The sequence below is a fragment of the Chelonoidis abingdonii genome, chromosome 8, assembly GCF_003597395.2.
Source record: "Chelonoidis abingdonii isolate Lonesome George chromosome 8, CheloAbing_2.0, whole genome shotgun sequence".
Classification (NCBI taxonomy): Eukaryota; Metazoa; Chordata; order Testudines; family Testudinidae; genus Chelonoidis; species Chelonoidis abingdonii.
Genome location: NC_133776.1, coordinates 59,224,444 through 59,250,972, shown reverse-complemented (window position 1 = coordinate 59,250,972; position 26,529 = coordinate 59,224,444). Strand labels below are relative to the sequence as shown.

The following is a 26,529-nucleotide window of genomic DNA, read 5'->3' as shown; positions in this document are numbered from 1 at the left end:
GAGAACATGTGTTCTAACTCAGCTGCTTTGTCCCACCCCAGAGGATGCTGTATTTCAGTGGTGTGCGGTTAGCCTACAGAATGGAGGGTGCTGTAGATAAGTCGAGGACACTGTGACGTAGGTATTTTAGGTACATCAGAGGCACCTTTTCTTCTCTGTCCCATCACACCCCCACAGCCTTCCATCTCCTCATCCTCACAACACCTTCTAAAGGGACCATGCCTCCCATACATTCATGAGTGTGTTCTCTCATCTCTGCTCTTTGGTGCTGGGGATGGGGTGTTATGTGGCCTTCATGTCTGGCAGTGGCAGTAGAGGCCTCTTCTGGGGGAAGCCGTGCGTAATGTCTCCATGGGGCTTTGAACCTGGCTAGGACTAGCAAAAGGCTGAATATTAAAAAGAAATAAAATAACTCCTCGTTTGTGCTATTCTGGTCAAGCTGTTCCATATGCCCATTGCCATGGTATCTCAGTGCCTGGGGGAAGTCACACTCCAGATCCATATCTGCACCCCAGGGTTAACCTTGTTCTTGTGTTAATTATGCAACAAATTTAACCAATCCCCAACAGAACCATATCCCTTCTGCACACTCACAACAGCATTCCAGCCAGCATTCTAACCCTACCTTCTTGGAGCCCCCAGACCTGAGACCCCACTGCATCCCCTCTGCCGAATCACTGCACACGGCACCCAAGAACTGCCAGCACCGAGACCCCACTGAATCCCCTCTGCTGGATCACAGCACATGGTGTCCAGGAACTGCCAGCACTGAGACCTCACTGAATTCCCTCTGCTGGATCGCCGCACATGGCACCCAGAAACCACCAGCACCAAGACCCTACTGCATCCCTTCTGCTGGATCACTGCACATGGCACTCAGGAACCGTTGTACCCAGACCCTACTGCATCCCCTCTGCTGTATCACGGTACAGAACTACCAGTATATCACCCTTACAGTCTCACAGCACTGGAAGCCCCAGCTCTGGGACATGACTGCATTGTCTATGCATCTAGAACGACACCACGTGGATGGGGGAATCTCCAGCACTGCATTGTGTGTGCTCTGTGTTATCTAGAACCTTGCTGGACCCAAGACCCATGCTATTGCACCATTGCTAATCCATATCCTAATGCACTTTCCACCCCTCTGCCTCCCAGCCCTGCAGACATCAGTGCAGCTAGAGACAGAAATGCATTCTCCTGTTACATTAATAAAAATTTTACAGCACGGTGGCAGGAAATGCATTTTCAGTTCATCTGCTGCAGCTATTAGCTTACCAGGAAATGGCTGTCTGGCAGGCAGCCACGGCCTCTTACTTAAAGGGCAGCACACACCCAGAGGAAGACGGGGAGAACGAGAGCAAGAGAGCTGCATTGGTCTAATGGACACACTGCTGAGACACTGTAAGTACCTGCAGCTGCCACTCAGAATGGGGGTGGGGACTGGGGACACTTGAATGCAGATGTAAACTCACATGTAGCAGAGACACCAGGAAGCCGAGTCACTCTCTGGCTGGAAATTCTCCCGCACGGTAGTGGATAGCGGGTGTGTGAAAGGGGAAAGGATAGCTTTGGCGTGTTCCATTTACTTATATTTGGATGAATCTGGGCTTTGTGAAAGCAACTCACTGAGAGCACTGGTAGAGCCAGGGAAGGAACTGAATGGGAGGAGATCAGTAAACTTCTTCCATGTAGCTCTATGGATGCTCCTCAGTCCTCTCACCTGCAGCCCACGTGACTAATCCAGCTGTGGGTGCCCAGTACAGCTCTGCCAATGCAATCCTCCAGCACAGCCCCTGCTATTCCAGTCCTGGCCCCATATACCATTCTGCCAATGGACCTCCATCTTGACCTGAACCCACTGGCTCAGACCCAGAGGTATGCCCTACATGCTGGCCCCCAGATACCATGGTAATGGGCAGAGTACAAGAACCTGAATAGAACAGAAGTGATACTATTGAGAGAATCACAGTGGGCTCTGTTATTAATTCGTGGTCTTAATAAAGTACGTTGGGGCCAAAATCTTCTTAAGATCACGTTGGCCAGATGTAGAGCTTGTCGGAGGTGTGCAGAACTGGCTGGGCTATTCCAGGCCAGTGGCTGGTTAACAGGAAGGGACTGCACTGCTGTCTGATCTCTCCAGGACTAGCCAGAGATAGGTCTTTTTCTGGGTCAGTAAAATCAGAAAATGCACAAAGACTAGATAGGTTGGTGTGACGGGGTACACTCACTATTAGTGGGGCTGCCTCCTGGCGGCTCTGGGAATTAGCACTGGCCAAGCATTGCCCCGTCCTCTGGCAGTGTCTCTCCCAGCGTCCTCTAGCCATCTGCCACTTGGAAGCACCTCTTTGTGACTCAGCCCTGGAGCCAGGTCACCACGTTTTCCCTTCTGGGGGGTGGAGGTATCATACAATGTTTATCTGAGTCTAGCTCATCTTTGGTGCTTGTGATCAGTTGTTCTCAGAGTACTTTACAAAGCCGGCCAGTAGCATCATCCCCATTTCACAGATGGAGAAACTGACACATGAAAGTGAAGTGACTTGCCCAGGGTCACCCCATAGCAGGGCTAGGAATAGAACCCAGGTTATTTAATCGCAGCGCAGGGCACTGTCCCCTACACCGCAGCCTCCCTGCTAACAGCCAGACACCTCTTTGCTTTCCACACTGTACCTTTTCAGTCTGGATGAGGGGTAGACAGGCTCAGTGACACGGGGGTAAAAGCAATGGAATGAGTTAAATTTCTGTCCTTTCGAAAAATGAATGCTGCAGGTGGGGACAGGCTCACAATCTATAAATACCTTCAAGGTAACAGTATTAATGAAGGAAGGGAATTGCACACAGCCCCTGGAGATGGCTAGGCAAAGGCGCAAAGGCTTGTAGGCAGGAAAGGACAAGTTTGCAGGCTAGCTGTAGTCATAGGAGAAAGTCCTTAGAGGTGACTGCAGTCATGTGCAGAATGCCCCACACTGAGGTGGGCAAAGGTGTTATTCCAAACTTTGTGCTGGCTTCCCTTATAGTCAGGCCAGCCAACCTCAGCTCAGCTCAGCTGGGATGCTCCCAGAATGCATCACTCTCCAATGTCAAGGGCTGAACACAGGATGTTTGCTGCCATCCCATTGGTCACTAGGCTGGTGTGTTTCACCTCTTCCCCCACCTTGCGTCTGTCTGGTCTTTGGGGCAGGGACCACCCGCTACCCTGTGTTTGCACAGGGCCAGATCCTCAAAGGGATTTAGGTACCTAACACCAACTGAACTCAGTGCCTAAGTCCCTGAGGATCTGGGCCACATGGCTGAGCAATAGGGCCCTGGTCTCAGTTGGCCCTCAGGCACTGCTGTAATGAACATCATTCATAATATTCATGGATTTTTATTCAAGGAATTTTCTAAGTGATTATCTGATATCAGCATGCACTGCTGGGCTTCCCCAGTTCCTCCTGGGGCTGACCCTTGCTTTCCCTGGGGCACAGCATTCATATCCTCCAATTCCTCCAGGGGCATTGGGGTTGGGTCTCCCTCATCCTTGGCCCCAGCCGGCAGCTTCATCATTTGCTCCTGGGGTGAGGCACAGGGCCTCCCTTTTAGCAAGGTGTGCTATTGCACTCCCACCGTTTTCTGCTGGGTGTCATCTTTCTCATGGAGCCATAGTGAGCTCCTGGGAGGTGGGGCCATGTCTCTCTGCTGAGGGTGCAGCATTAGGGCTTCCTCAGTTCCCCCAGGTGGATCCCCTTTCCTGGGCACAGTGGTGAGCCCCCGAGTCTGGCTGCAAGCAGAACAGCTGAGGACAATAGGAAACAGCTGTGTTTGGAATGCAAGTACAATTCTAAAGAAGGTGTCTCAGCTCAGTCTCCTGAGCCCATCTTCCTGGCTCCTTTTACCCTTGTCTTTTGGGCAGGAGGCTAGACTGGCAGTGGCCTTCAGTGTTTGCTTGGCTGGCTGCCACAAAAAGGTGCTGAATCCCCATGCTGGAAGATTTGGGTACCCACTCCTGTAACTTGGCAGACTACTAGGCAACCTCAGTCATGCCACATTTCAACCTGTCATCAGGTATGCAGGGCCCAGAGTGCATCCTGGGTGTCCCCTACACAGCCAGCCCAGGTAACAACTCTTCGTTTTCCCCCTAGTCAGACAGCTTCACTGGCTGTGATTGTCCTTCCTATGGCTCATGATGTCCTGCAAAGGTGGCCATGAGAGGGGGCTGTGGGGAGGGGAAGGAGAATGAAAGAAAGGATGGTAGAAAGGAGGGCGACAGGAAGAAAGAAAGAAGTGACTAGGGAAAGAAAGGCATGAAAGCAAAAGCTAGGCAGGAGGGACAACAACAAGGATGGAAGGTCTGTGATACGTAAGGGAGAGGTTTATTAAAGTTTAACAGAAAAGAAACCCCAGTTTGAGAGGAGGGGACCAGCTATATTTAGTGTTGGGTAGGATGTCAGTTCTGAAAATAGCCTGTTAATTAAATCCTCTCTCCCTCTGTCACATAGAGCGGGCAGGGGAGGGCTGGAACACTCTCACACCTGCAGCTGAGGAGCTCCTGACATTCACAATGACTCGTCCTTTTTCATTTTCCGGTTTCTCCTATTCTTAACTTCTTCTGCCTTACGTTAAGCAGAGGAGTTGCACCGGCCAAAAAAATGAATGTGGGGGCGGTGCTGCTAAGCTACTGCCAAATCTCTAGCAACATGTGACCAGATTGGCAATTTAATACCAACTCTCTCTCACACACACTGAAGTTAAAGTCACATTGAGGCTGGAACTTAGAGTGCTGAAAGCAAGGAAATTTAGAAATGCCCCCACGCCAGCCTGAGTGACATTATCAGCCACCCCTGGCTTTAGAGGACTGGCAGAAAGTTGGGGAGGTGGATTGATATGCATAAGGACTGGAGCTGGAGGCAGAGGAGCAAGTTCCATGTCTCTTAGGGCTGGAGACAGAGCAAGGAGCAGGGAGGCAGGTTGCATGGGGAGGATATGCTGTGGGAACTGAAGAGGGATCCAGCACTTGGCAGCTAGCTCATGCAGAGAGGTCTTGTCATAGGAGTTAGGGATGTAAGCAGCAGCAGGGAGGCAGGTCATGTAGGAGGACAAAGCTATAGGAATGGGGGATTAGAGCAGGCAATGGGGAGGCCATTTGCATGGGAAGTGCATGTCTCCTGGATTCACTGGTGGGATTCGCAGCTGGAGAGAGGGATGCTTGGGAAGTTCAGGCCCAATGATTCACGGGGACAGCTAGCTGTGAGCAGAGCACATCCCTGGCAGTCAGGGGGGGAAACAGTAGTCAGGAGTTAGGCCACATGTGGGTCAAGGAGGGAGTCAAACAGCAGAGAGGCAGGCCACCTGGGAAGAACGTGTACACAGAAATCAGCAAGCATGCCTGGAAGGTACAGAGGTGAATTGGGTCACGTGAAAGGGATGCGTGCTGGGCACTGGGGACTGTTGCTAGAAAATGCTCTCCAGTAGCACTCCCAGTGGCTCATACTGTGAAACTTTCAGGCCTGCTAGAGCCCATCCATCTAAGAAAGAGCCTGTTTTCTAAGGTTAAAGCACCTCTTGGGAAACCTTGCCATGTCCTCTGCACAGAACACATTATCTTCCCTTTGCCTGCATCTTCTATCCCTCTCCCTCCACCTTTGACTTCTTATCAAGGACAGTTGTGATCCATTTCCTAGTGCAGGGATAAGCAACCTTTGGCACGTGGCTCGCTAGGGTAAGTGCCCTGGCAGACTGGGCCTGTTTGTTTACCTGCTGCGCCAGCAGGTTTGGCCGATCCTGGTTCCCACTGGCTGTGGTTTGCCGTCCCAGGCCTATGAGGGCTGCGGGAAGCGGCGCGGGCTGAGGGATGTGCTGGTTACCACTTCCCGCCGCCCCCATTGGCCAAACCTGCAGACTCATAGACTCATAGACTCATAGGTCAGAAGGGACCAAAATGATCATCTAGTCTGACCTCCTGCACAAGGCAGGCCACAAAACCCTACCCATACACATTTATAACAACCCCGAACCCATTGACTGGTTATTTGAAATTGTTCCAAAATTGGATCTTGAAGACCTACAAGCTGCAGGCGGAATCCACCAGAAGCGACCCATCCCACGCTGGCAGAGGACCCAGGCCGAAACAACGCTCCAGGGCCATCTGCCAATTCCGCCCTGGAGGGAAATTCCTTCCGACCCCAATATGGTGTAAGCTATACACCCTGACATGTGCAAGATCATCCAGCCAGCACAAGAATCGTCTGCAGAACTCTACGTCTACACTTCTCATCCAACATCCCTGCACAGACCGAGCAGACGACTTATCTGCCGATAATCCATAAACGAATGCCCAAATTCACAACTACTCCCATCATAATACTCCCTCCATATATCGTTACTCAAGCTTAGTCTTAAAGCCCGTAAGCTTTTGCCCCACTACGTCATCCCGTGCGGAGAAGCTGATGTCCAACAACTTCACTCGCCCTAAAATGGTTAGAAACCTTCGTCTATTTAAGTCTAAACTTCCTAATTCCATTGTTGGTAACCCATTCCGGCTATCCTTGTGTCCTACATTAGTCACTAAACTTGAAATTAATTCCGTCTCCCGTCACCTAAGGTAATCCCCTGATATATTATACTCAGAGGCAAGCATATCCCCTCGCGGAGCCGCTTTTTTGGGCAGGAAACAAGCAAGACTCATATGGAGCTCGCTTTCATAAGGACAGATTCGTTCTCGGTGCATCACCTAGTTAGCCCCGTCTCGCTGAACTTGTATCCAGTTTGAATTCATCCTTCTTAAACAGGGAACCAGAACTGCACAACAATACTCCAGGTCGAGGTTCTCACCAGCGCTCCGTAATTAACGGCACACTTAGAACACCCTCTCCTGCGGATATTAACCCTCGCCCGATGCAATCCTGAAACCGCATTGCTTTTTAACAGCCATATGCACGACTTGGTCGGACTTCATAGTCATCCCCGCTATCAACCGAGTGAACCCCAAGGTTCCTCTCTCTCTCCTCCATCGGTTCCAACTGAGTGCCGTCCCCAACCGTATATCTAAAAATTCTTATATTAATCCTAAGTGCCATGAACTTGCACTTTTCACTACTTAATTTAATCCTGGTTACATTTACTCAGTGCTGAAAGATGGTCCAGACTTCTGTACAAGTATCGCGTCCTTCTCCATGTTTAGCAATACCCCAGCTTCGGTGTCTCAGCAAACTTATTAACACAATTCCGCTCTTTGTGCCAAGGTCAGTAATAAATAGGTTAAATAAGATCGGTCCCAAAACCGATCCTTGAGGGACTCCGCTAGTAACCTCCTTCCAGCCTGACAGTTCACCCTTGAGTATGACCCGCTGGAGTCTCCCCTTTAACCAGTTCGTAGAAGCTGCAGATAAACAAACTGGCCTGGTCGCCAGGGTGCTTACCCTGGCGAGCCGCGTGCCAAAGGTTGCCAATACCTGTCCTAGTGTAAACAATCATTCCCATCAGAAAAGCACCACAAGTGATGTTATTTGGCACCAGCACTGGCAGTCTGAGTGGAGAGGCCAAGAGCTGACTGGGATATGTAAATGCTATTCCCTTCTGCATGGTAGAGGTGGCCTCGCCGGATCAGGGTTGGGCATATGGGCAGGACAATGTGGGGGAAGCTTGCCTTATTGCAGCCTACCTGCCCTGCGGTAACCAGATGCCTTCTGTTTACAGGGGCGGCCAGTCTGGGACCCTTCCCCAGCACTACATGAGCGAAATAAAAAGAGGGCACCAAGAGACGGGCATGGCATTGTGGTGGTAATGAGTTTGTCACAGATGCCTAATGGGTAGAGCTGGCTGCTGCAAGCATTGTGGAAGAACTGCCGCCCTATGGTGTGCCCACCCTGGAAAAGTGGGCTGGCAGATGTGGTTCAGAAATCTCCCAGCAGTGACACATTTCTACAGAAGAACCCCTTACGGCACCATCCATTTTGGCAACATACTATATGCCTCAGGGAGTCCTAATCCCTTGGTCGCCACAGTCCACTGCATTAGTGCATAGTTAGTTTTGTAAAGAGACCACTCAGTGCAACAGAAATAAGTCTATTCGCAGGACTGCGGACTGGGAACTTGCTGCTTTATTTAATTGCATCACAGCAGTGTAGGTATGGGGGAGAAAGCACCACCTGATTAAACAGTAGGTAAGAGAGGGGTGGCGACGGACTCCATCCCGTAATACTCTGGTAACCCAGTTAACTCTCTCATGACCATCTTACACAGTTAGGGAGACTCAGTACCAGCAGGTATTCAGGCAGAAAGCATGTTTGGGTCTTGGGTGGTTAAAGTAGGTGACTCAAAGTGTGAAGCTGTGGGTTCCTTATCAGGGTCTCTACAGACTCACTGTGTGACCTTGTGCAGGTCACGTCCTCTCTCTGTGTCTCAGCGACCCCATCTGTAAATTGAGATGCTAATGTTAATTTACTGCGTGCGGGCACTGCGAGGCTAAACTTGTTCATGCCTGTAATGTGCCACGAGATCCTCAGAGGAGGGGCTACATAAGTGCAAAGTGTCATAGCACCAACAATATCACAAATAGGACAAAGAGGCAGGTTAACAGAGAGACGTTTTGTGTTTGATTCTTCATGTTCTTGCAAAGCCTTGAGCAAGCTGTCAGATACCCACAACAAGGCACAGGGAAAGCACAGCAACTACAGCTACCATTATACACTCAGCTGCTGCTTGTGTGTTTGTGTGTTAGTACAAAGGAACTGAAATGCTGTGGCAGATGTAGAAATCTGTTAAAATCTCTGTTAAAAAAGAGGAGCGGGGCCTTTCCCCACCTGCCCTACAGCCATAGCCCACACACTGTGTAGAATACCCGCCCCCCCGGGGTTGGCTTTATCAACAAAGCAACAGTAAGAAAAATTTCAGTTCAAACCTGCTCCCCAGGATTGGATGCTGCTATGCCTCCTCTCTCTCAGCCCACACTCTGGATCCTCTTTTCCCAAATAGCCCCTCCCACCTCCCTTCTATAAGTAGCAAATTGAGCCACCTGCCTTAATGGGTCAGCAGAACCCACTTAACCAGACATCTTCTGCTTCAGTGTGGGATATTCTCCCTCCCCCCTGCACTGCCTGCTACTCTTCAGTGCTTCCGGGCTGATTCATGGTGGTTAATTATTAGACTGTCTGCAAAGATGGTTAGACTGGGAGGTAGATGGACAACATGTCTAGAAAATAATGCTAAACTCTGCCTTAGCCTTGTTATGTTAAAATGGAAACTCATAACTATGTAGTTTAGGCTCCAAATTTAGCTATTTTGTTTTCTTTAACAATTTCATGGATTAAAAAAAAAAGGGGGGGGGAAGCAATGAAAATATTTTTGTGGGGAGGGGGAATTAATCCACTCCCTAAAGGATTGGAAATCCAAACACAGTAAGTAGATAAGAATCAGAAAGTGAAACTGATTAGAAACTGAAAGTGAAACTGACTGGTCTAGTTTCATTGTCCCATTGGAGGGCTCAGCAATAGGTGAAGGAAAGTAACTGAGATTTCAGGGTTGATTCAGTGTTGCTAATCTCAGGAGTTATTAACACACTAACACACAGGTGTATATATATTAGGAGCTAGATCCTCAGATGGTATAAATTGGCATGATAAAGGATATAAAACATGAATGGCTGAAGAAGGTAGACAGAAGGGAAATAAGTGCTCTTTTTCATAGCACAAGGAGGAGACATTTAAGGAAATTAAAAGGTGACAAACTGAAAACAGAATAAAGGAAATCCTTTTTCACATAATGCACAATTAGGCTGTGGAACTCACTGCCACAGGAAGTCATTTAGGCCAAGAATTCAGCAAGATTAAAAAAGGGATTGGATATTTCTAAAGATAACAAGAATACCCAGTTATAATAGTTAAGGCTAACAAGTTGTGGAAGAGATATTAAACCTCATGCTTCAGGGTTTAAACCAACCTCTAACTAGTAGGGATCAAGATGAGACCCAATGTGAGGAGCAGATAATCCCACAGTTGTCACCATGGGGCACTTCCACCTTCCTCGGAAGCAATGGATACTGGCCACTGGACTAGATGGGTCTCACCAGGTCTGGAAGTGCCTATGCTCCTTTGGCGCTGAAGTTCTATGGGTTTGTGGTAGCTCAGGATCTGTCTCTGGATTTCTGTTTTGCCAGTGTCTCTGAACTTTCTTGCTTTGTAAATTCATCTCTGACTCCCAGCCTTACTTCTCAGAAAGAGAAGTTCAATATCTCACCAGGAGGCTGCTATTCTCCCTCCTATTCCCACCCCTCCTGCTGGTGTTAATATCTCTGCATTCATCTCCTCACCCTCCCTCCTTAGAGCATGAGGAATCATGGATCTTTAGCCGAGCACAAAATATGCTGTAATAGGGACATTGTGAGCCAAGAGGAAAGCTTGAATGGCCAGAATCCCACAGTGGGAGTGGTCGATTTAGGCTGTGGCTTTCAAAGTCACCTTGGGAAGCTAGATGCCCAAGTCCCATTGAAAGTCAATAGGATCTGGACACTTTGCCCTCTTTGAAAATCCCATTTTAGCTTGATGCACATAGGAGGGGGAGGGGGAAGAGTTTTGAAGGATGCTAGTGCAGTGGGGGTAAATTCTGGAGGAAAAGGGTCCTCACTGGTACAAGAGTCCTGGGCCCAGAGGGATCTAATGCAGCCCCAGGAGTGTTGGAGCCAGGCTGGACAGAACTGACCCTGGTTCAGTGTTTATGCTGGACAGCCTCCACCTGCTGAGCTCCTGGGGAGCTCTGGCCAGAATCTGAAGCTGCTCCTCCCTTGGCAGAACCTCTGAGGGAACGTGGTAGTGGTCCCAGGGGTGAATTTGCTTAGAGGTGCAAACTGGGCCTCCTTGCTCCCATGGAGGTGAATCTGGACATACTACCCTGAGTTGAAATAAATTGGTAGAGCTCCACTGGAGTCAGTGGGGTTACATCAGTTTACAGCAGCCAGCTGAGCACCTGGTTGTGTGTCTACAAGTTAAACTCCACACCCTTATACAGGCTCCTTGGATTCTCTAACCAGCAGCTCACTTTCACAATCCGTGCTTTCATTATTAATCCTCTGTCCAGCCCTCAAAGTCCATGCAACTTGTGTTCTGCACTCTCCTGGCAAGACTCTCTCAAGACACCAGTGGCAAACGACAAGTACATGTATGTCCACATGTGGTCCAGATGATGCTCAGACATCAGCAGTGATAGTGATCAGCCTCAGGGGAGGGTTCAGAAGATGGGGACCATCAAAAGGGGAGCTAGGCAACAGTGACTGGATGGCTCAGGGACTGACAAGGACCTATGGAGATTTGTGTATCAGTGGTTCAAACCCAACTCAGGTCAAGAGTGACTGCATGTGGTTACCTTCAGATGGCTACTGGAGGGATGGCCCTGAGCACTATGGCCTCAGTCCAGTTCCTAGGAGACATTAATCCAGCTCCCAAAAGCCACTAGCATGACTGATGTCCTTAGCAGCCTCTGCAGAGGTACCAGGAAGGGATGTGCAACCAGCCCTTAGAGACAGTCCTGTTAAAACAGGGGTGAAGTGGGTTGACAGTGTGCTGTGAAAATAGCAAGCACTGTTCATACTGCACCTCTTGTGCAGGTCAAGATAGGACTCTTGTCTCTGGAGCTATCAATCCAGGACACATTTCATACAAAATTGGGTTGAGATACCATCACAATTGTCCCCGTTTACAGCCTGTCATTGCACTGCTGACATGCTAATGGTAGAGGCCAAGGTGATGAGTGGGAGCATAAAAGACTCCATCCAGCTTTGGAGTGGGGAGGAAACTTTCTCAGCTAGGATGAAATGTGATGGACAGGATGGTCTAGAACTCATTCAGACTTTGATTTAAGTATTTCCTCTCCTTTCTGGAGGAGGTGGGAGTGGCTAGATTGTTGTATGTTGCTGGCTTGGCCTATGTGAGAGTGTTGTAGGGTTGTCTAATCACACAAACCCAAACACTTTTGCTCTGCCCCTCCCCCGCCCCTGCCAGCCCCTTCTCCCAGGCCTCACCCCACTCACTCCATCCCCGCTCCCTCTGTGGCTTGCTCTCCCCCACCCTCACTCACTTTCACCAGGCTGGGGAAGGGGGTTGGGGTGTGGGAGAGGGTGTAGGCTCTGGGAAGGAGTTTGGGTGCTGGAGGGGGCTCAGGGCTAGGGCACGGAGTTGGGATGCAGGAGGGGGTTTGGGGTGCTGGCTCCAGGAGGGGGCTCAGGGCTGGGGCAGAGGGTGCAGGAAGTGGTGAGGGGTGTGGGCTCCAGCCAGGTGGCACTTACCTCAGGCAGCTCCCAGATGGCGCTGCAGCAGGGCTAAGGCAGGCTCCTTACCTGCCCTGGTGCCATGCCACTCCCAGCCAGCACGTCACTGCAGCCCCTGGAGGGGGCAAGGGGCTCCATGCGCTGCCCCTGCTTGCAGGCACTGCCCCCGTAGCTTCCATTGGCCACAATTCCCAGCCCCCCAGGGGCTGCAGGGACATGACGGCTGTTTCCAGGAGCAGCATGGAGCCAGGGCAGGTAGGGAGCTGCCTTGGCCACGCTGCACCACTGGACTTTTAGTAGACTAAAATCTCCCGGTTTGGCTCCAGTGGCCTCTGGGAGATACACCCCAATTCTGGGAGACTCCCAAAGAAACCAGGAGGGTTGGCAACTCTAGAGTGGTGGAAGAGCAGAAGGAGCTCATTTCCAGGGTGGCTTTAGATGAGCATCTGTGCTTGCGGCTGCAGGTTTTCAGGTTTAATTTAGTATTTATGTGTATTACAGAAGCAGCCCTCCACGATCAGGCCCTCGGTCTGTTGGGCACTGAATGTGCACACAACATGAGCCCTGAAGGGCCTACACTCTAAATAGACATGGGTGGAAGAAAGGAGAGAGCATCATCCCCATTTGACAGACAGGGAACTGGCACTGAGAGGGATTAAGTGATTTACCTAAGGTCACACAGCAGGTCAGTAGCAGAGATCTGCTCAGGCCTAATTTTTAGGCTCAACCCAGACAGGGTTTTCCAACACAGCTCCCGTCTCCCCCACCCCATCCCCCAACCTTGAGTCAGCATCACCATTTCCTGTACATGGGCTTCTCTCTCCTTCTCCTGCCAGAGCTGGCACAGGCTCCTGCCATCTGCAGCCACTGGTGTGGTGAATGTGCTGTGCAATGACTCTGCAGCTGGCACACCGACTCTGGAGTGCAGCACAATGAGGTGCCAGCTGCCAGGGTGCACAGATGCCCCCACAGGTGCGTGGAGAAGAGCCAACCTGAGCCAACCTGGCCCAACCTGAGCCCAAGAGGGTCCCACTGTTTCCCCAACTGAACCTTGTAGTAGGATCCCATCAGGTTGGAGGCAGGTTGCCTGGCTGTAGAACCCAGTTCTTCTGAGTGTGCGGCCAGTGCCTTAACCTCAAGGCCATCCTTCCCAGACCAACCTAGGCTGGCATCCAAGCACTCCTCATCTCACTTCCATGGCTCTGAATCAGGATCCATTCCACTGAAGTCAGGGCCTGATCACCAGCTCACTGGCAGCAGTGAAATGTAGATCGCTGAGGGTGCAAAACTGTAGATTATTGAGGGTGGTCACATGTGGAGGAAAAGAACCAGAGGCCGGTGTCTGAAAACCTGGCCCTAAGTGGCCAAATCTAAAGTCTGGCAGGGGTTGACACCTCTGAGCTGTACAGAGGCATGAGCCATGGATGAATTTTTAAGAAAGATGAATTCAGACTGGAAGAGGTGCAGAGAAGGGCTACAGGATGATCAGAGGAATGGAGAACCTACTTTATGAGAGGAGACTCACAGAGCTTGGCTTGTTTAGCCTAACCAAAAGAAGGCTGAGAGGAGATATGATTGTTCTCTATAAATACACCAGAGGAATAAACACCAGGGAGGGAGAGAAGTTATTTAAGTTAAGCACCAATGTGAACACAAGAACAAATGGCTATAAATTGTTCATCAACAAGTTCAGACTCAAAATTAGATGAAGGTTTCTAACCATTAGAGGAGTGAAGTTCTGGAACAGCCTTCCAAGGGGACCAGTGGGGGTAAAAAATCTAACTGGCTTCAAGATTGAACTTGGTAAGTTTATGGAGGAGATGGTGTGATGGGACTGCCTACAATGGCATGTGGCCCATCAGCCACTCCTAGTAGTAAAAATTCCCAATGGCTAGAGACAGGACAGTAGATGGGGAGGGCTCTGAGTTACTGTGGAGAATTGTTTCTCAGGTGTCTGGCTGGTGGGTCTTGCTCAGGGTCTAACTGATCACTATCATATTCAAAGTAGCGTAAACAGTGGATTCTCTGTAATGTGAAGTCTTTAGACCATGATATGAGGAGGGCAGTAAGGGAGCCAGAGGTTCTGGGTCTATTTTAGGAGTGGGCAGGGGAGGTTCTATGGCCTGCATTGTGCAGGAGGTCAGACTAGATGATCAGGATGGTCCCTTCTGAGCTTAGAGTCTATGAGTTCTAGGTGATCAGCCTCCCCGTTTCTGGTAGGCTGGGAAGATGGTTGGAGAACGAGAAGAGCTGAAGGGGGACAATGGAGAAAAGAGGGTAGTCAGACCATCGGGGTAGCCAGCAGAGCTCAGCCACTCAGGGGTTAAGTGACGGGGGGTAAGCCTGGTCCAGAACCGCTGCCGGGGCAGTTTTTGGGAAGGGGGGGGGAGAGAGAGGCAGCGCTCTCCAGACGGAAATATTGAAATGGAGCCTCCTTAATACGGTTAGGTTTTTTTCCTCTCTCTCTTTTTTAATTCTGTTGCAGTCATTATCCAGGGAGCGGATACACGGAGCCCTATGGGGAGTTCTAATGGGCCGATTCAATTTCAGCTGGATGACGCCACTTAGCCAAGGCATTAAGAGCTCCAGCTCCGGGAAGGCGAACGACAGAGGGAGCGAACAGGGGGTCGGAGCAAGCAAGCGAGCTTGTACTAAGGAGCAGCAAACCCCTCCCCTCTCACCCATTCACAAGACGAGCGCGGCGGAGAGCTGCATTCACAAATCGCCAGCCGGCAGCCCCAGCCCCCCACTGCCCAGAGCCACCCCTCACCCACCGCCAGCATCTACCTGACTAGCCCCCGCAGCCTTGCCCAGCTCACGCTGGCTCCCCGCACCGCCCAGCAGGCTGTAGCGGGAGGACGGGCCGGATCTGGGCAGGGAACCTGGGCGTCCAGGCTGCTCGCTGTAGCGCGGGATCTCACTAACCCTTAGCGGCGCACACATAGCTCCCGAGCTTGGGTCAGCGCAGGGAAAGGCGGCAGGAGCGGGGCTTGCCCTGGCTCTGAGGAGGACCGAGAAGGAGTTTTCATTCAGACTTTCTCCAGCGAGAGGCGGGCCGGGAGCGTGCGGGGCTCTGGCCCCAGCTGGGAAAGTGCCGTTAGCAGCATGGACTTGCACTGGCCTCGAGGTAAGCGCGTCTCGCCCATTGCCATGCGGGCTGCCCGCGGAGACCCCCGACTGTCTCCCGGAGCGGAGCGGAGCGGAGCAGACTGCTGGGCGCCGGCCTGGGGGGCTCAGAACCCCAACACTCGCGAGCGATCTCGGGGTGCTACCTCTCCGGCTCCTCGCCGCCCTGCGGGGATGCGCCGCCAGCTGGGGCGCGCACTGGCGAGCTGAGCCGCGCAAAGCCTGCGGAGCCAGTGCATGCCTGGACGCGGCGTGCACCTGTAGCGCCGCCCTGCAGGGGCTGTGGCGACTCGGCGAGGAGCAGAGGGAGAAGCCTGGTGTGTCCTCGTGGGCTGCGAGCTCGCGGGCTCGCCTCGCACACCCAGCACAGCAGCTCCCGGGCAGCACGGCTGGAGGCGTGTGTTAGTCCGGCCGCTGTGTCCGAGACGCCGGGAGTAGGTCACCCAGTGCCCGACAGGTCCTGGAACCTCGCCCGGTTCCCAAGCAAGCCCCGCTCTGGGAGCCAGGCTGGGCGGAGGCGCTGGCTGGAGAAGGTGCACTGCCACCAGCGTCCCTGCTCGGGGGTGGCTGCGGGAGCTGAACCGCACGGCACCGGCCCACGGTCCCTCCCCAGGAACGCAGGGAGGGAGCCTTGGCAGGAGGCGCGGGATAGTGAAGGAGAGAAAGGAGCCCGGCACCGCCAGTCTCACAATCCGGGGTAGAGGCGATCTCCTCGCCCGGTCCCTGTGAAACTCCTTCCTGGCTTCTCGGCATGTTTCCTGCAGCGGAAAGCGCCTGTGAATCATTTGCCTTTACAGTCTCGCCTATGGCCCATTATCGCACCACTTCACAGGGTTTTGGGTAGCCTGGGGCCATAAAACTGCCTGGCTTCCGGGGCTTGTCAGGCAGCGATCATCAGGCTGGGAGATAGCGGTGTCGGGCCTGCGGGAGGGAAACCTCGGGCAAAGGGTCTCATTAGCGTACCAGCGCGGGTGAATAGCAGCTAGCCCCTACCTGTTAGCCAGGTGATTGGTCTGGGCTCTTCACTAAGGAGCTAATGATATGAAATACACACAATACTGTAGGCAGGAGGGAAAGCAGACTCAGAACAGAGACATGAATGGCTGTGCGCACTCGGGTTTTTAATGGGGTTATGGGAGGGGTGTGGAAATGGGACTAGACCTGCTTAAGTCAACAGTGAAACTCCTAGGCTGCCATGGGAACTGCACTGGGCACCAGGTTTGGGGAAAGTGGGTATTTCAAGGCCCAGAGGAGATACCAAGCTCCTTTGGTACAGGAAAAATCAGCTGTAAGGCCAACGTGACAGCAGCAGCCAGGCTTCAGTGGGCTGTGGGCCTTCTGGACAAGGGAGTGGGAGTGCTATCTTTCAAAGCCATGGCCTTGCCTCCCCTTTTCCTCTGCCAGGGAAAGGCTGAACTAGAAGACAGGCAATGGGAATCACCTCAGCTGGAGTTGGGGTGGGGGATGGGATGGTGCCAGACAAGACCCAGGTCTTCTGGAGTGCAAGAGGGGGTTGGAGAAGAAAATTGGCAATTCAAATGATGACACCAATGAACAAATATTTTTGATGGAAAAAGTGTGATTTTTTTTTTCATGCTCTGAAAAGCTTAGACCAGAGGTCGGCAACCTTTCAGAAGTGCTGTGCCGAGTCTTCATTTATTCACTCTAATTTAAGGTTTTGTGTGCCAGTCATACATTTTAACATTTTTAGAAGGTTTCTTTCTATGTCTATCATATATAACTAAACTATTGTTGAATGTAAAGTAAATAAGGTTTTTGAAATGTTTAAGAAGCTTCATTTAAAATTAAATTAAAACGCAGAGCCCCCTGGACCAGTGGCCAGGACCTGGGCAGTGTGTGTGCCACTGAAAATCAGCTCGCGTGCCGCCTTCGGCACCCATGCCATAGGTTGCCTACCTCTAGCTTAGACGCTCTCATGAAGAATACTATACAAACTCCTGAGAGAGAGAGGTATGAGGCTAGATCTACCTAATATATATGGGGTGGACAGACAGACAGGGCTAGACACACATGCATACACACATAAAAGAATAGGTATGGGGATAGACAGACAGAGACAAAGGAACTTGTACAGGGATAGACAGACATAGAGATAGAGGGGTGTTATGGGGATATATAGACAGATATACAGAGAGATAGAGGGGTGTGTATGGGGTAGACAAATAGACAGACAGAGAGCTAGCTAGAGCTCATAAATAAGTGCATCGATTTTGCTCACATTTTCCCATATAATTCCCCCTTGGGTTGAGACCGAGACTGGAAAAGTTCAGCTGACAATAACCCCTCCCCACAGCTATGAGAAATTTGTTATGGCAGTGGGTTTGCAACTTCAACCATGGGCCAAATCCCCAGCTGGGCTGAACTCCTGCAGCTGCCTCTGAACCTGCTGGGAGTTGCAAGTCCCCAGCTCTTTGCAGGATGTGGCCCCATAACACTAGCACAGATAGTCTTATAGGACCAGACAGATGCTGGAACTAGGAGGCCTGATGTGGTTTCCATCATATCTAGGGTTTAGAGTTTGGTTCAATGGCTCTCAGCACCCCCACTATACAAATTGTTCCAGTACCCTTGGATCCAGAGGAAAGCAAGCCCCAGTAGGGTGACCAAACAGCAAATGTGAAAAATTGGGACAGGGGGTGGGAGGCAATAGGAGCCTATATAAGAAAAAGACCCCAAAATCAAGACCATCCCTATAGAATTGGGACATCTGGTCACCCTAAGCCCCAGTGGCGTCTAAATACACAGTATTGGGGTCACCTCCTCAGCTGGTGTGAATCAGGGTAGCTCCACTGAATTCAGCTGAGCTCTGCCGATTCACCCCAGCAGAGGATCTGGCCTGTGAATCTTTCGCCACACTGATCTGTGGTGGCATGGGTATGGCTTGGTAGATACATCAACAGACAGAAGTGCGTGTGTGTGCATCTCAAGCTCACCCCACTCCTAGTAAATTTCCCAGCTCCTGTTGTTGCTGCTGCTCCCTGCTGAATGGGCTGTTCTCTTGATCTGAAACAGGCTGTAGTAGTTTTTTCTCTCAGTGGCTGCCAGTTCCCTGCCTATTCATCCCTGACTTTTTTCCTTTACCTTTGCCTGCAGTATCTATTTCAGTCCATCCTGCCGGCTGGATTGGATTCATCACATCCGGAATGGCAAACAATTTATTGTCATTCAATCCATTTTTATCCTGTTGGGCATCGGGAGCCTTGCTGGGTCCTAGTGCCCATTCTGTCCAGAATCGTATCTTCTGAGCCTAGCCTCCAGCAAACCTCGAATCACATCCTCTTGGCCCTGGCACCCACTGGGTTTGGCGTTATAGCTACTGAATGCTAGATTCTAACAGGTCCAGAATCAACTCCACTGACCCCCAGTGACCAGGAAGGTCTGAAAGTGTACTGTAGTCACTGGGTCCTAGAAAACACTGGGTCTGAAATCCTCTCTGCTGAGGCTTCTGCCCAGGGATCTGGACTCCTCTCCAATGTATCTGAGTATCCTGAATCCTACCTGCCAGATCCCAGTCCTGCTGGATCCTTGATCTCACTGGTTCCTGAATTCTATCATCGGAGTACAAAGTCCTGTCCACAAGATCCTATTGCCCACTGGATCCCAGAATCTAGCCATTAGGCCCCAGTGTTCAAGCCTTGCAGGTCCCATTGCCTTCCAAGTCTCTTATCGTAGTCCTGCTGGTCCCAGTGCTCTCCAGTTTCCATGTCCTTTCCTTTGGGTTATAGTAACTTCCAAGTTCTGTGTCCTAGCACTCAGTCATACTGTCCTCAAAACTGCTGGGTTCTACTGTCATTTGAACCCTCACATCTTACCTTTTGGGTCTTGGTTCCAAACTCTATGCTCTCTGGGTCCTGTTTCTTTCCAGCTAGCTCATGCTACCTGCATAGGATCTAGAGTTCTATGGGACCCATATCCTACCCTCTGGTGCCTTTCTAGATCCTGAGTGTGATCCACTGGGCCAGGCCCTATACTGGCGCACAGCCATGGAATTAGCAGCAGTACTGCTCACATGTCCTGGACAAAGTTATAGAATCATAGAAGGTCATAGAAGATTAAGATTGGAAGAGACATCAGAAGGCCATCTAGTCCAGCCCCCTGCTCAAAGCAGGACCAATCCCAAATAAATCATCCTAGCCAGGGCTACATCAAGCTGGCCCTTAAAAACCTCTAAGAATGGAGATTCCACCACCTCCCTAGGTAACCTATTCCAGTGCTTCACCACCCTCCTAGTGAAATAGTTTTTCCTAATATCCAGCCTAGACCTCCCCCAGTGCAACTTGAGACCATTGTCCCTTGTCCTGTCATCTGCCACCACTGAGAACAGCCTAACTCCATCCTCTTTGGAGTCCCCTTTCAGGTAATTGAAGGCTTATATCAAATCCCCCCCCCCTTCTCTTCTGCAGTCTAAATAACCTCAGTTCCCTCAGCATCTCCTCATAAGTCAAGTGCCCCAGCCCCCTAAAAATTTTTGTTGCCCTCCACGGGAGTCTCTCCTATTTGTCCACATCCTTTCTGTAGTGGGGGGCCCAAAACTGGACGCAGTACTTTAGATGTGGCCTCACCAGTGCTGAAGATAGGGGAATAATAACTTCCCTCAATCTGCTGGCAATGCTTCTATTAATGCAGCCCAATATGACGTTTGCCTTCTTGGCAACAACGGCACACTGCTGACTCATATCCAGCTTCTCATCCACTGTAATCCCCAGGTCCTTTTCTGCAGAACTACCACTTAGCCAGTTGGTCCCCAGCCTGTAGCGGTACATGGGATTCTTCCATCGTAAGTTCAGTCCCCTCTCATTCAGCCTGCCCTCCAGGCTCTTGTGTTCTCCAAATTCATTCTCCAAGTTCACTCTTTGTGATCCTACATACTGTATTACCAATTCAACTGATTGTTCATAATCCATGGTCTCAAGGACTGTAGCTGTCCAGCCTACACAGCATAGAAGTCCTATGAGCCCATGTGCCTTCCCTACCCAGCTTTCTCTAGACATCCAAGCCTACCTTGGGTTCCTTAGGGCCAGCTGTTTGCTCCCATCTACTGGGTTGGGTGTTGCACAGAACCCCCCTTGAATTAGCCATCCCAATGGCTCAGCATCATTGTGCTTCACTAGCTTCGACTGCTATTTGCACCTAATGACTCCCTACTCTTCTGAACCCATTCAGTCAATAATGTACACTTCTGGGGAGAAGCTCATTCAGACTGTCCATTACACAGTGGACATGGTGAGCACATCTTGTTAGAGTCTGGTGCATTTCATGGCCATTCTGTATTCATCCTGACATTTGCTGGATCTTATTGCCCTTCCCCCCACTTAACCCCTCCCTCTTAAACTAGTTTCTTCTGGTCTTATTCCTGGCTGCCCATCTGACTAGGGACCACCTGTCTGAGAAAACCCTACATTTACTGTCAGTGCTACCTGGTCTGGCTCATTAGCCAGAACAGCCCCCCCTTTCTCCCCCTCCCCCCATCCTCCCCCGGTGGGATGATGGCTAGAGAGAAGGCATTATAAAGATACTGAAACCACTCGTCCAACGCTTATTAAGAAATGTTGAAAATCCACTGTTGGGCAAAGGCAGTCCTGGTGCATCTTTGAAGTCTCTTTAAGCAGCTGATCCTAATCCCTTCCTCCCATAATGCAGACTAGATATTTTAGCAGCACAATACAATACAATGAAATCAGATTGGTTGCATCTTCTTTCCTTCTGGAGACTAGGGACAGGACAGATCTCACTTTAACAATCAAAGTAAGTTGCCTTGCTCTTGTCTGTTCTTTCAAGGTCAGCCTAGCTAATGAAAATCAATCTTCTCTCCACTTTGTACTGCATGGGTAGTATTTTACCCACAGTTTCTGGCCTACAGGCAAGTCTCCTCTGTCATCATCAGACTGGTTTTCTGAATATGTCTAAAGCCAGTGAAGAGGGTCAGTATTTAAATAGCTTCCTTCTGCAGAACTGTGGGCTGTGAAAACGTCCATGCACCATATGGTTGCCTGTAGAACTTGCAAGATGAGGACAGATTGTCATAAGAAAGTCAGAAAATACTACACAGCAACCCAGCTGTCAATGGAAAATACATACTGTTGATAGGTACCACCAATAGGTACAGTAAAAAATCATGACTTAAAATGATTTGCAACCCAGGCTGGTGTTGTTTTCAGTGTACAACACAAAACAATTAACTTTCCCTCCTTTTGTGTTGTTGGGTCACTTCCTGTACCCCAGTTTGCACACAGCAGCACTATAAGAACTATCTAGTTTTGGTTATCCCTGCCATGAGGCTGTAACTAGAATCCATAGGCACACAAATCCTGTTCACATTTTTCTTCCTCTTCCCCCAGGACTGCCAATATTCTATGGTCACAGGTGTCTCGCTCAGGTTATTGTTCCTCCTACAGGCCATACCCAGGTCCAAAAATGCTGTCATCATGAGAGAGCGTTAATCCTTGAAGCTGAGTCAGATGGCAAATACCTTCCACCCATGGATCTTCCCCTGAATATTGGTCTCACCTTGAGCTTCCCTTAAACAGCATGGTTGGAGGCCATTCCCATCTCTGCGACCACTTGGCATAAAGCCAGAATATGTTTCCAGTGCTGCAGTGAGAATCAGGTAGTACAGCTTTCTGAAAACAAAATCCTGGAAGCCTCTATGCAGGTAGCATATCCTCTAACAAACCCTGATGGCCTGGAGTAGATCTGGTTAGCATGAACATTTTGTCACTATTGGAGGAAAAAAATGCTTTTCTCTGAGTGCTCATGAAGGAGGTAAGCATGATCTTTATGTGTCATGGAGTATGAATGGAAATACTCTTGAGACCCCAGCAAAAACCAATGGGAAACTAAGTCTGAATCAAAGACATCAGAAATTTAGATGTTGGCTTATCTTGTTCATCCCCTGGCCAGTGCAGGGATTGATCCATAAAGTATATGTTCAGCATTTTGTGCAAGAGAGGGAAGGGTGGGGTGGGGTGGAAACCACAGGACTGATCATCATTCTCTTCCCAGCTCTGTCCCAGGCTCTCTGTGTAGCTTGGAGAAGTCACTTCACATCTCTGGGCCTCAGTTGCCACCTCTCTGAAAAAAGGACAATAATTCCCTATATTGGAGGTGTGGGACTTAACTTCTCAGTATTTGCGAAGTGCTTTGAGCTCTGCAGCTGGGAGACACTAGCAAAGATCAAAGTATTACTTTTTGCTTGAGTGACCCTGTGACAGGGCAATAGATCTCACCATTGAGAAATGTTTATTAGCTGACTAAGTCTTCCTGTCCTCATACTCACTCCAGTCCTCCCAGTTATGCCCAGTGGAATAATTCCTCTCCCTCTCTGGTGTTTATGTTCCTGTAGTAGCTTGTCTGTGGCTGTCCCATCACCCTTTGTTTCCTGGTTTGTTTCAATGATGGGGTTACGGTTGTAATTCAGGTGTCTTTTCTCTCTCTCCTGCTCTGTCCCTCTTCCCTAGGATTTTCCGATGTGCCCTGATGCTGCAAGCCCTTATTGCTCTCATCCAGTGTGGCTGAACTCAACAGTGACGAGACAATGGATCTGCCTGCTGAGGACTTCCAACAAGTCCTCTCCATTGACCAGATCTGCTCCATCCGTGCCAGCAATGACTATGTGGAAAGACCCGCCATCTCCTTCAAGCAAGCTCAGTCCAACCCATCCCTCTCACAGCAGGCCCACAAGCAAGAGTGGTCTCAGGACTGCCTGGTGTCTTCCACCTTCCAGGACCTGCACCGCAGCCACAGCCACCACCACCAGATGTCGGCCTTGCAGCAGCACCTGAGTCATTCCAGCACTGCCAGCTCTGTGTCTCACAGCACCACCACCTCGGACCAGCGGCTATTAAGTGGGGTCACACCCTCACATTCTGCGCACTCCCTCATCCGGACACAGCCCAGAGCAGGTGACCTGAAGCCTGAGGAACCACTGAAAGGTGTAGTGGAGATGGCCACCCTCCACTCTGGACACCTCTTCATCTGCGAGGAGTGTGGGCGTTGCAAGTGTGCCCGCTGCACAGCTGCCCGCAGCTTGCCCTCCTGCTGGGTCTGCAACCAGCGCTGCCTCTGCTCCCCAGAGAGTCTCATCGACTATGGGACTTGCCTGTGCTGTGTCAAGGGTGTCTTCTATCACTGCTCCACTGACGATGAGGACACCTGTGCCGATGACCCCTGCTCCTGCAGCTCGGGGTCCTGCTGTGCCCGCTGGGCTGCTATGAGCTTCCTCTCTCTCCTCATGCCCTGCCTCTGCTGCTACTTCCCTACGCTGGGGTGCCTCAAACTTTGCCAGCAGGGCTACGATAGTCTGAAACGTCCTGGCTGCCGCTGCCAGAACCACACCAACACAGTCTGCAGGAAGATCTCCTCCTCCAGTGGCACGCCTTTCCCTAAGACTCTGGATAAGCCGGTATGACCTTCCCAGGGAGCGGAATTGGCTATTCTTCTCCTTCACCTCCCTCCGCTGCATACCCACTTTGGGCACAAAGCAAACAGATGAACAATCTGCCAGCCACCAAGCCCCACAAATGGAGTGTGAAGCACGTTCTTGAGACAAAGGAATCGTGCTTTTGTGCCCAAGTCAAACGTGGCGGGGTTTGCACATTTTGGCAAAGGACTAAGACAGAGGGAATCAGATGCTGACAATGCACTAGTGATCAACAGGGGGCTTTCAACATGGGAACTGGCTCAGGACTCTGTGACCTCAGAATGCCTTAGGAGCTGTTTTTCTGTGGTGGGTTTCAAAAGGGTGACGTGTCCAAGCACTAGAATCCTCTGGGGACCAGACCACAGAACCCCCCCACGTCTCTTTCATCCATTTTCTGTCTGCAGCTTTCCTAAGTAGCACCTCTCACAGGCTTTTCCTCAATTTTCTTTGCTGTTGTGCTATAGGCCAGCCCCTGCAAAGGGAGATGAGCCATTGCAATGTACCAACCAATGGCAACACCTTACTCTCCTTAGCAGATCAAGAGATAAAGCTTTCAATAATTTCAAGGTAAAAAGGAAAATAAGTGAGCCCAAATATCCAGTTTTTAGGGACTCACTGGTCAGTGGAAATAGGATATGGATAGATTAAGGATCATGCTGGCATGGAAAGGGTGTGAAAGGGTGATGTGGACAGAAAGGAGTCCCATTCCCACTTTTGTACATCAGTGGGTCTTCAGCAAGCGGAAATCACTGTAGTAATTGGTATTTCAAAGTAGATTTGGCTAAGAACATGAAGCAAGTTAAATCCCAGGCTGAGGCGCAGGGGGACTAGATACTCTGAGGGAGTGGTAAAGGTCTGCTTGCAGAGCCTTACAACATGTAAGGTGTCACTGTGACTCTAGCCCAGGTTGGTGGTGACTGACAGGTGACACCATCTGTTTAGTGGTGACTTGGTGGTTTCAGTCCATCCATTGGTGGTAAGCCTCTGCCACAAGTGATACTCCTGTTGGCAGGCTCAGTGTAGAGGCCAAGAACTGGGTGGGCCATGGAACCTGGCCTTCCTTCTTACCTCTGGATGTCAGAGAGAGGTATATGAGTAGGGTAATGTGTAGGAAGCTTGCCCTTCTGCCCTGCCCAGTAGATCAACAGAGTCCTTCAGTCTCTGGGGCTGCCAATCTGGTACCTTTCACCAGCACTGAATTCACTTTAATAAAAGAAAAGGAAAGTTGAATCTTAAAAACAATTAAGAACCCCAACTTCTCTCCTTGTGCTGATGCTGTAAAAATGATCACATCCTTGCCTGGCCCTGAAAATGGTGCTTAGCTGAGGCTCCAGCTTTGGGCTGGTGGGGAAAGGGAGATCTGTGTGTTAGAAAGCAGAATGGGATGGGAAAAGCATGAAGCCCGCCTTCTCTCCCCAGCCAAAGTGCCTCAGCGTCCTCACTCATCTCAACATGTTATAGAGAAAACTACACAAAAGCCTGATGTTGACACAGGTGTTCTGAGACAGGAGACACCTTCTGCAAACTAGAGATGGGTCTGAACCAAATCCAGAGGTCTGGAATCTTCAGACTATGGGGAGGTTTGGATCTGGGTGTTGGTTCATGGTTAACACCTATAATAAGCCAAACCAAACCCCTGTATCTGTATGTTCCTGGTCCTTGAGGAAGTTCAGATCCAGATTGTAATCTGAAATTTCCAGCTCACTCATCTCTGCTGTAAAAACATGGTGCCAAACTCTCAGTTACAACCCCAATGACTTCAAAAACTTGGCCTGTGGAATGAAAGCCAGGTTGACCTTTCAGTGCTATATCCCACCATCACATCCGTCCTCCGAGGCACACGCACGCACGCGTGCGTGTGTGTGTGTGTCTGAAGAGAAGAAGGCATAATAACCCTCCTGTTCCATTGGAGTAAGGGTTCAGGAGGGCTACAGCATGTGCGAGAGCTGGAGATATACGTGAAACGAATCCCTCAACTGTCCCAAATCTTCCTCCAAGGCACTCCAATGTTTAGGGCACAGACGTTGCACACACCTATCCACTGACTCCTCTTCTTCGTTTAGAATTACTTTGATATATTTTTGTATATATAAGTATAATGTTACGATGGCTAGGACTATTATAATAATATTCATGATATTGCTGTGAATGGTGCCATATGCAAGGTTTGGCTTCCTGGTACATTTACAGACTCCAAAGGAATATCTCAACTTTGTTATGCTAATCCTAGATCTTGGTTTATAGGTAATCTGAGGTATTTTATAGGCTCTCCTAACAGGGCTCTGTTCTGAGTGGGCTGGTGAATGAGAAGGGTAGGTATAGAAGACAGGAGAAGTCAGCAGTTCTATCCCTAGATGAAAGTTTGCTCATTGGTGAGTGTCCTCCCTTCCAGCCAAGTTCAGAACAGGTTGTGGGAGTTTGCTTGTCCCCTTCGAAGCTGGGAAATGCATTTATACAAGCTGTGGCATTCATATGATACACACACACTGTAACTCACTTATAGTGAAATTCAACTTACAGCGCAGTAGGAGGAGAGTCATGAATTGTTTTAATGCTTCAGAATGTGCAATTCCAAGGATAGCAACACTATTGAGAGTGATCTCTGAAAAACACCAGGTCTTCCCTGTGAGAGTTCCACTAGAGGTGTGTGGATCTGTGTGTGTATAGATGATTAGTCCACGTCTCAGGTCCATAAATTATATAATGTATTGCAAACATATATTTATTT

The 26,529-nt window shown here is 50.2% G+C and overlaps 1 protein-coding gene across 2 annotated transcripts; it reads left to right on the top strand.

Annotated features, from left to right (window-relative positions):
- Positions 1-1,348: 1,348 nt before the first annotated feature.
- On the top strand, positions 1,349-25,632 carry SPRY3 (sprouty RTK signaling antagonist 3). 2 transcript variants are annotated; one of them, XM_032772296.2, is made up of 4 exons: positions 1,350-1,404; positions 12,737-12,920; positions 14,721-15,362; positions 22,840-25,632. In XM_032772296.2, the coding sequence occupies exon 4, from the start codon at positions 22,917-22,919 to the stop codon at positions 23,787-23,789; it is 873 nt and encodes a 290-aa protein (XP_032628187.1). In that variant the 5' UTR covers positions 1,350-1,404; positions 12,737-12,920; positions 14,721-15,362; positions 22,840-22,916; the 3' UTR covers positions 23,790-25,632. The 2 variants fall into 2 exon arrangements, with proteins under 2 accessions (XP_032628191.1, XP_032628187.1); XM_032772300.2 differs by lacking the exon at positions 12,737-12,920 and having other exon boundaries at positions 1,349-1,404.
- The last annotated feature ends 897 nt before the right edge of the window (positions 25,633-26,529 follow it).

Coding starts and splice junctions, on each gene's coding strand:
- SPRY3 (XM_032772300.2), top strand. CDS start 22,917: ATGGATCTGCCTGCTGAGGACTTCCAACAAGTCCTCTCCATTGACCAG.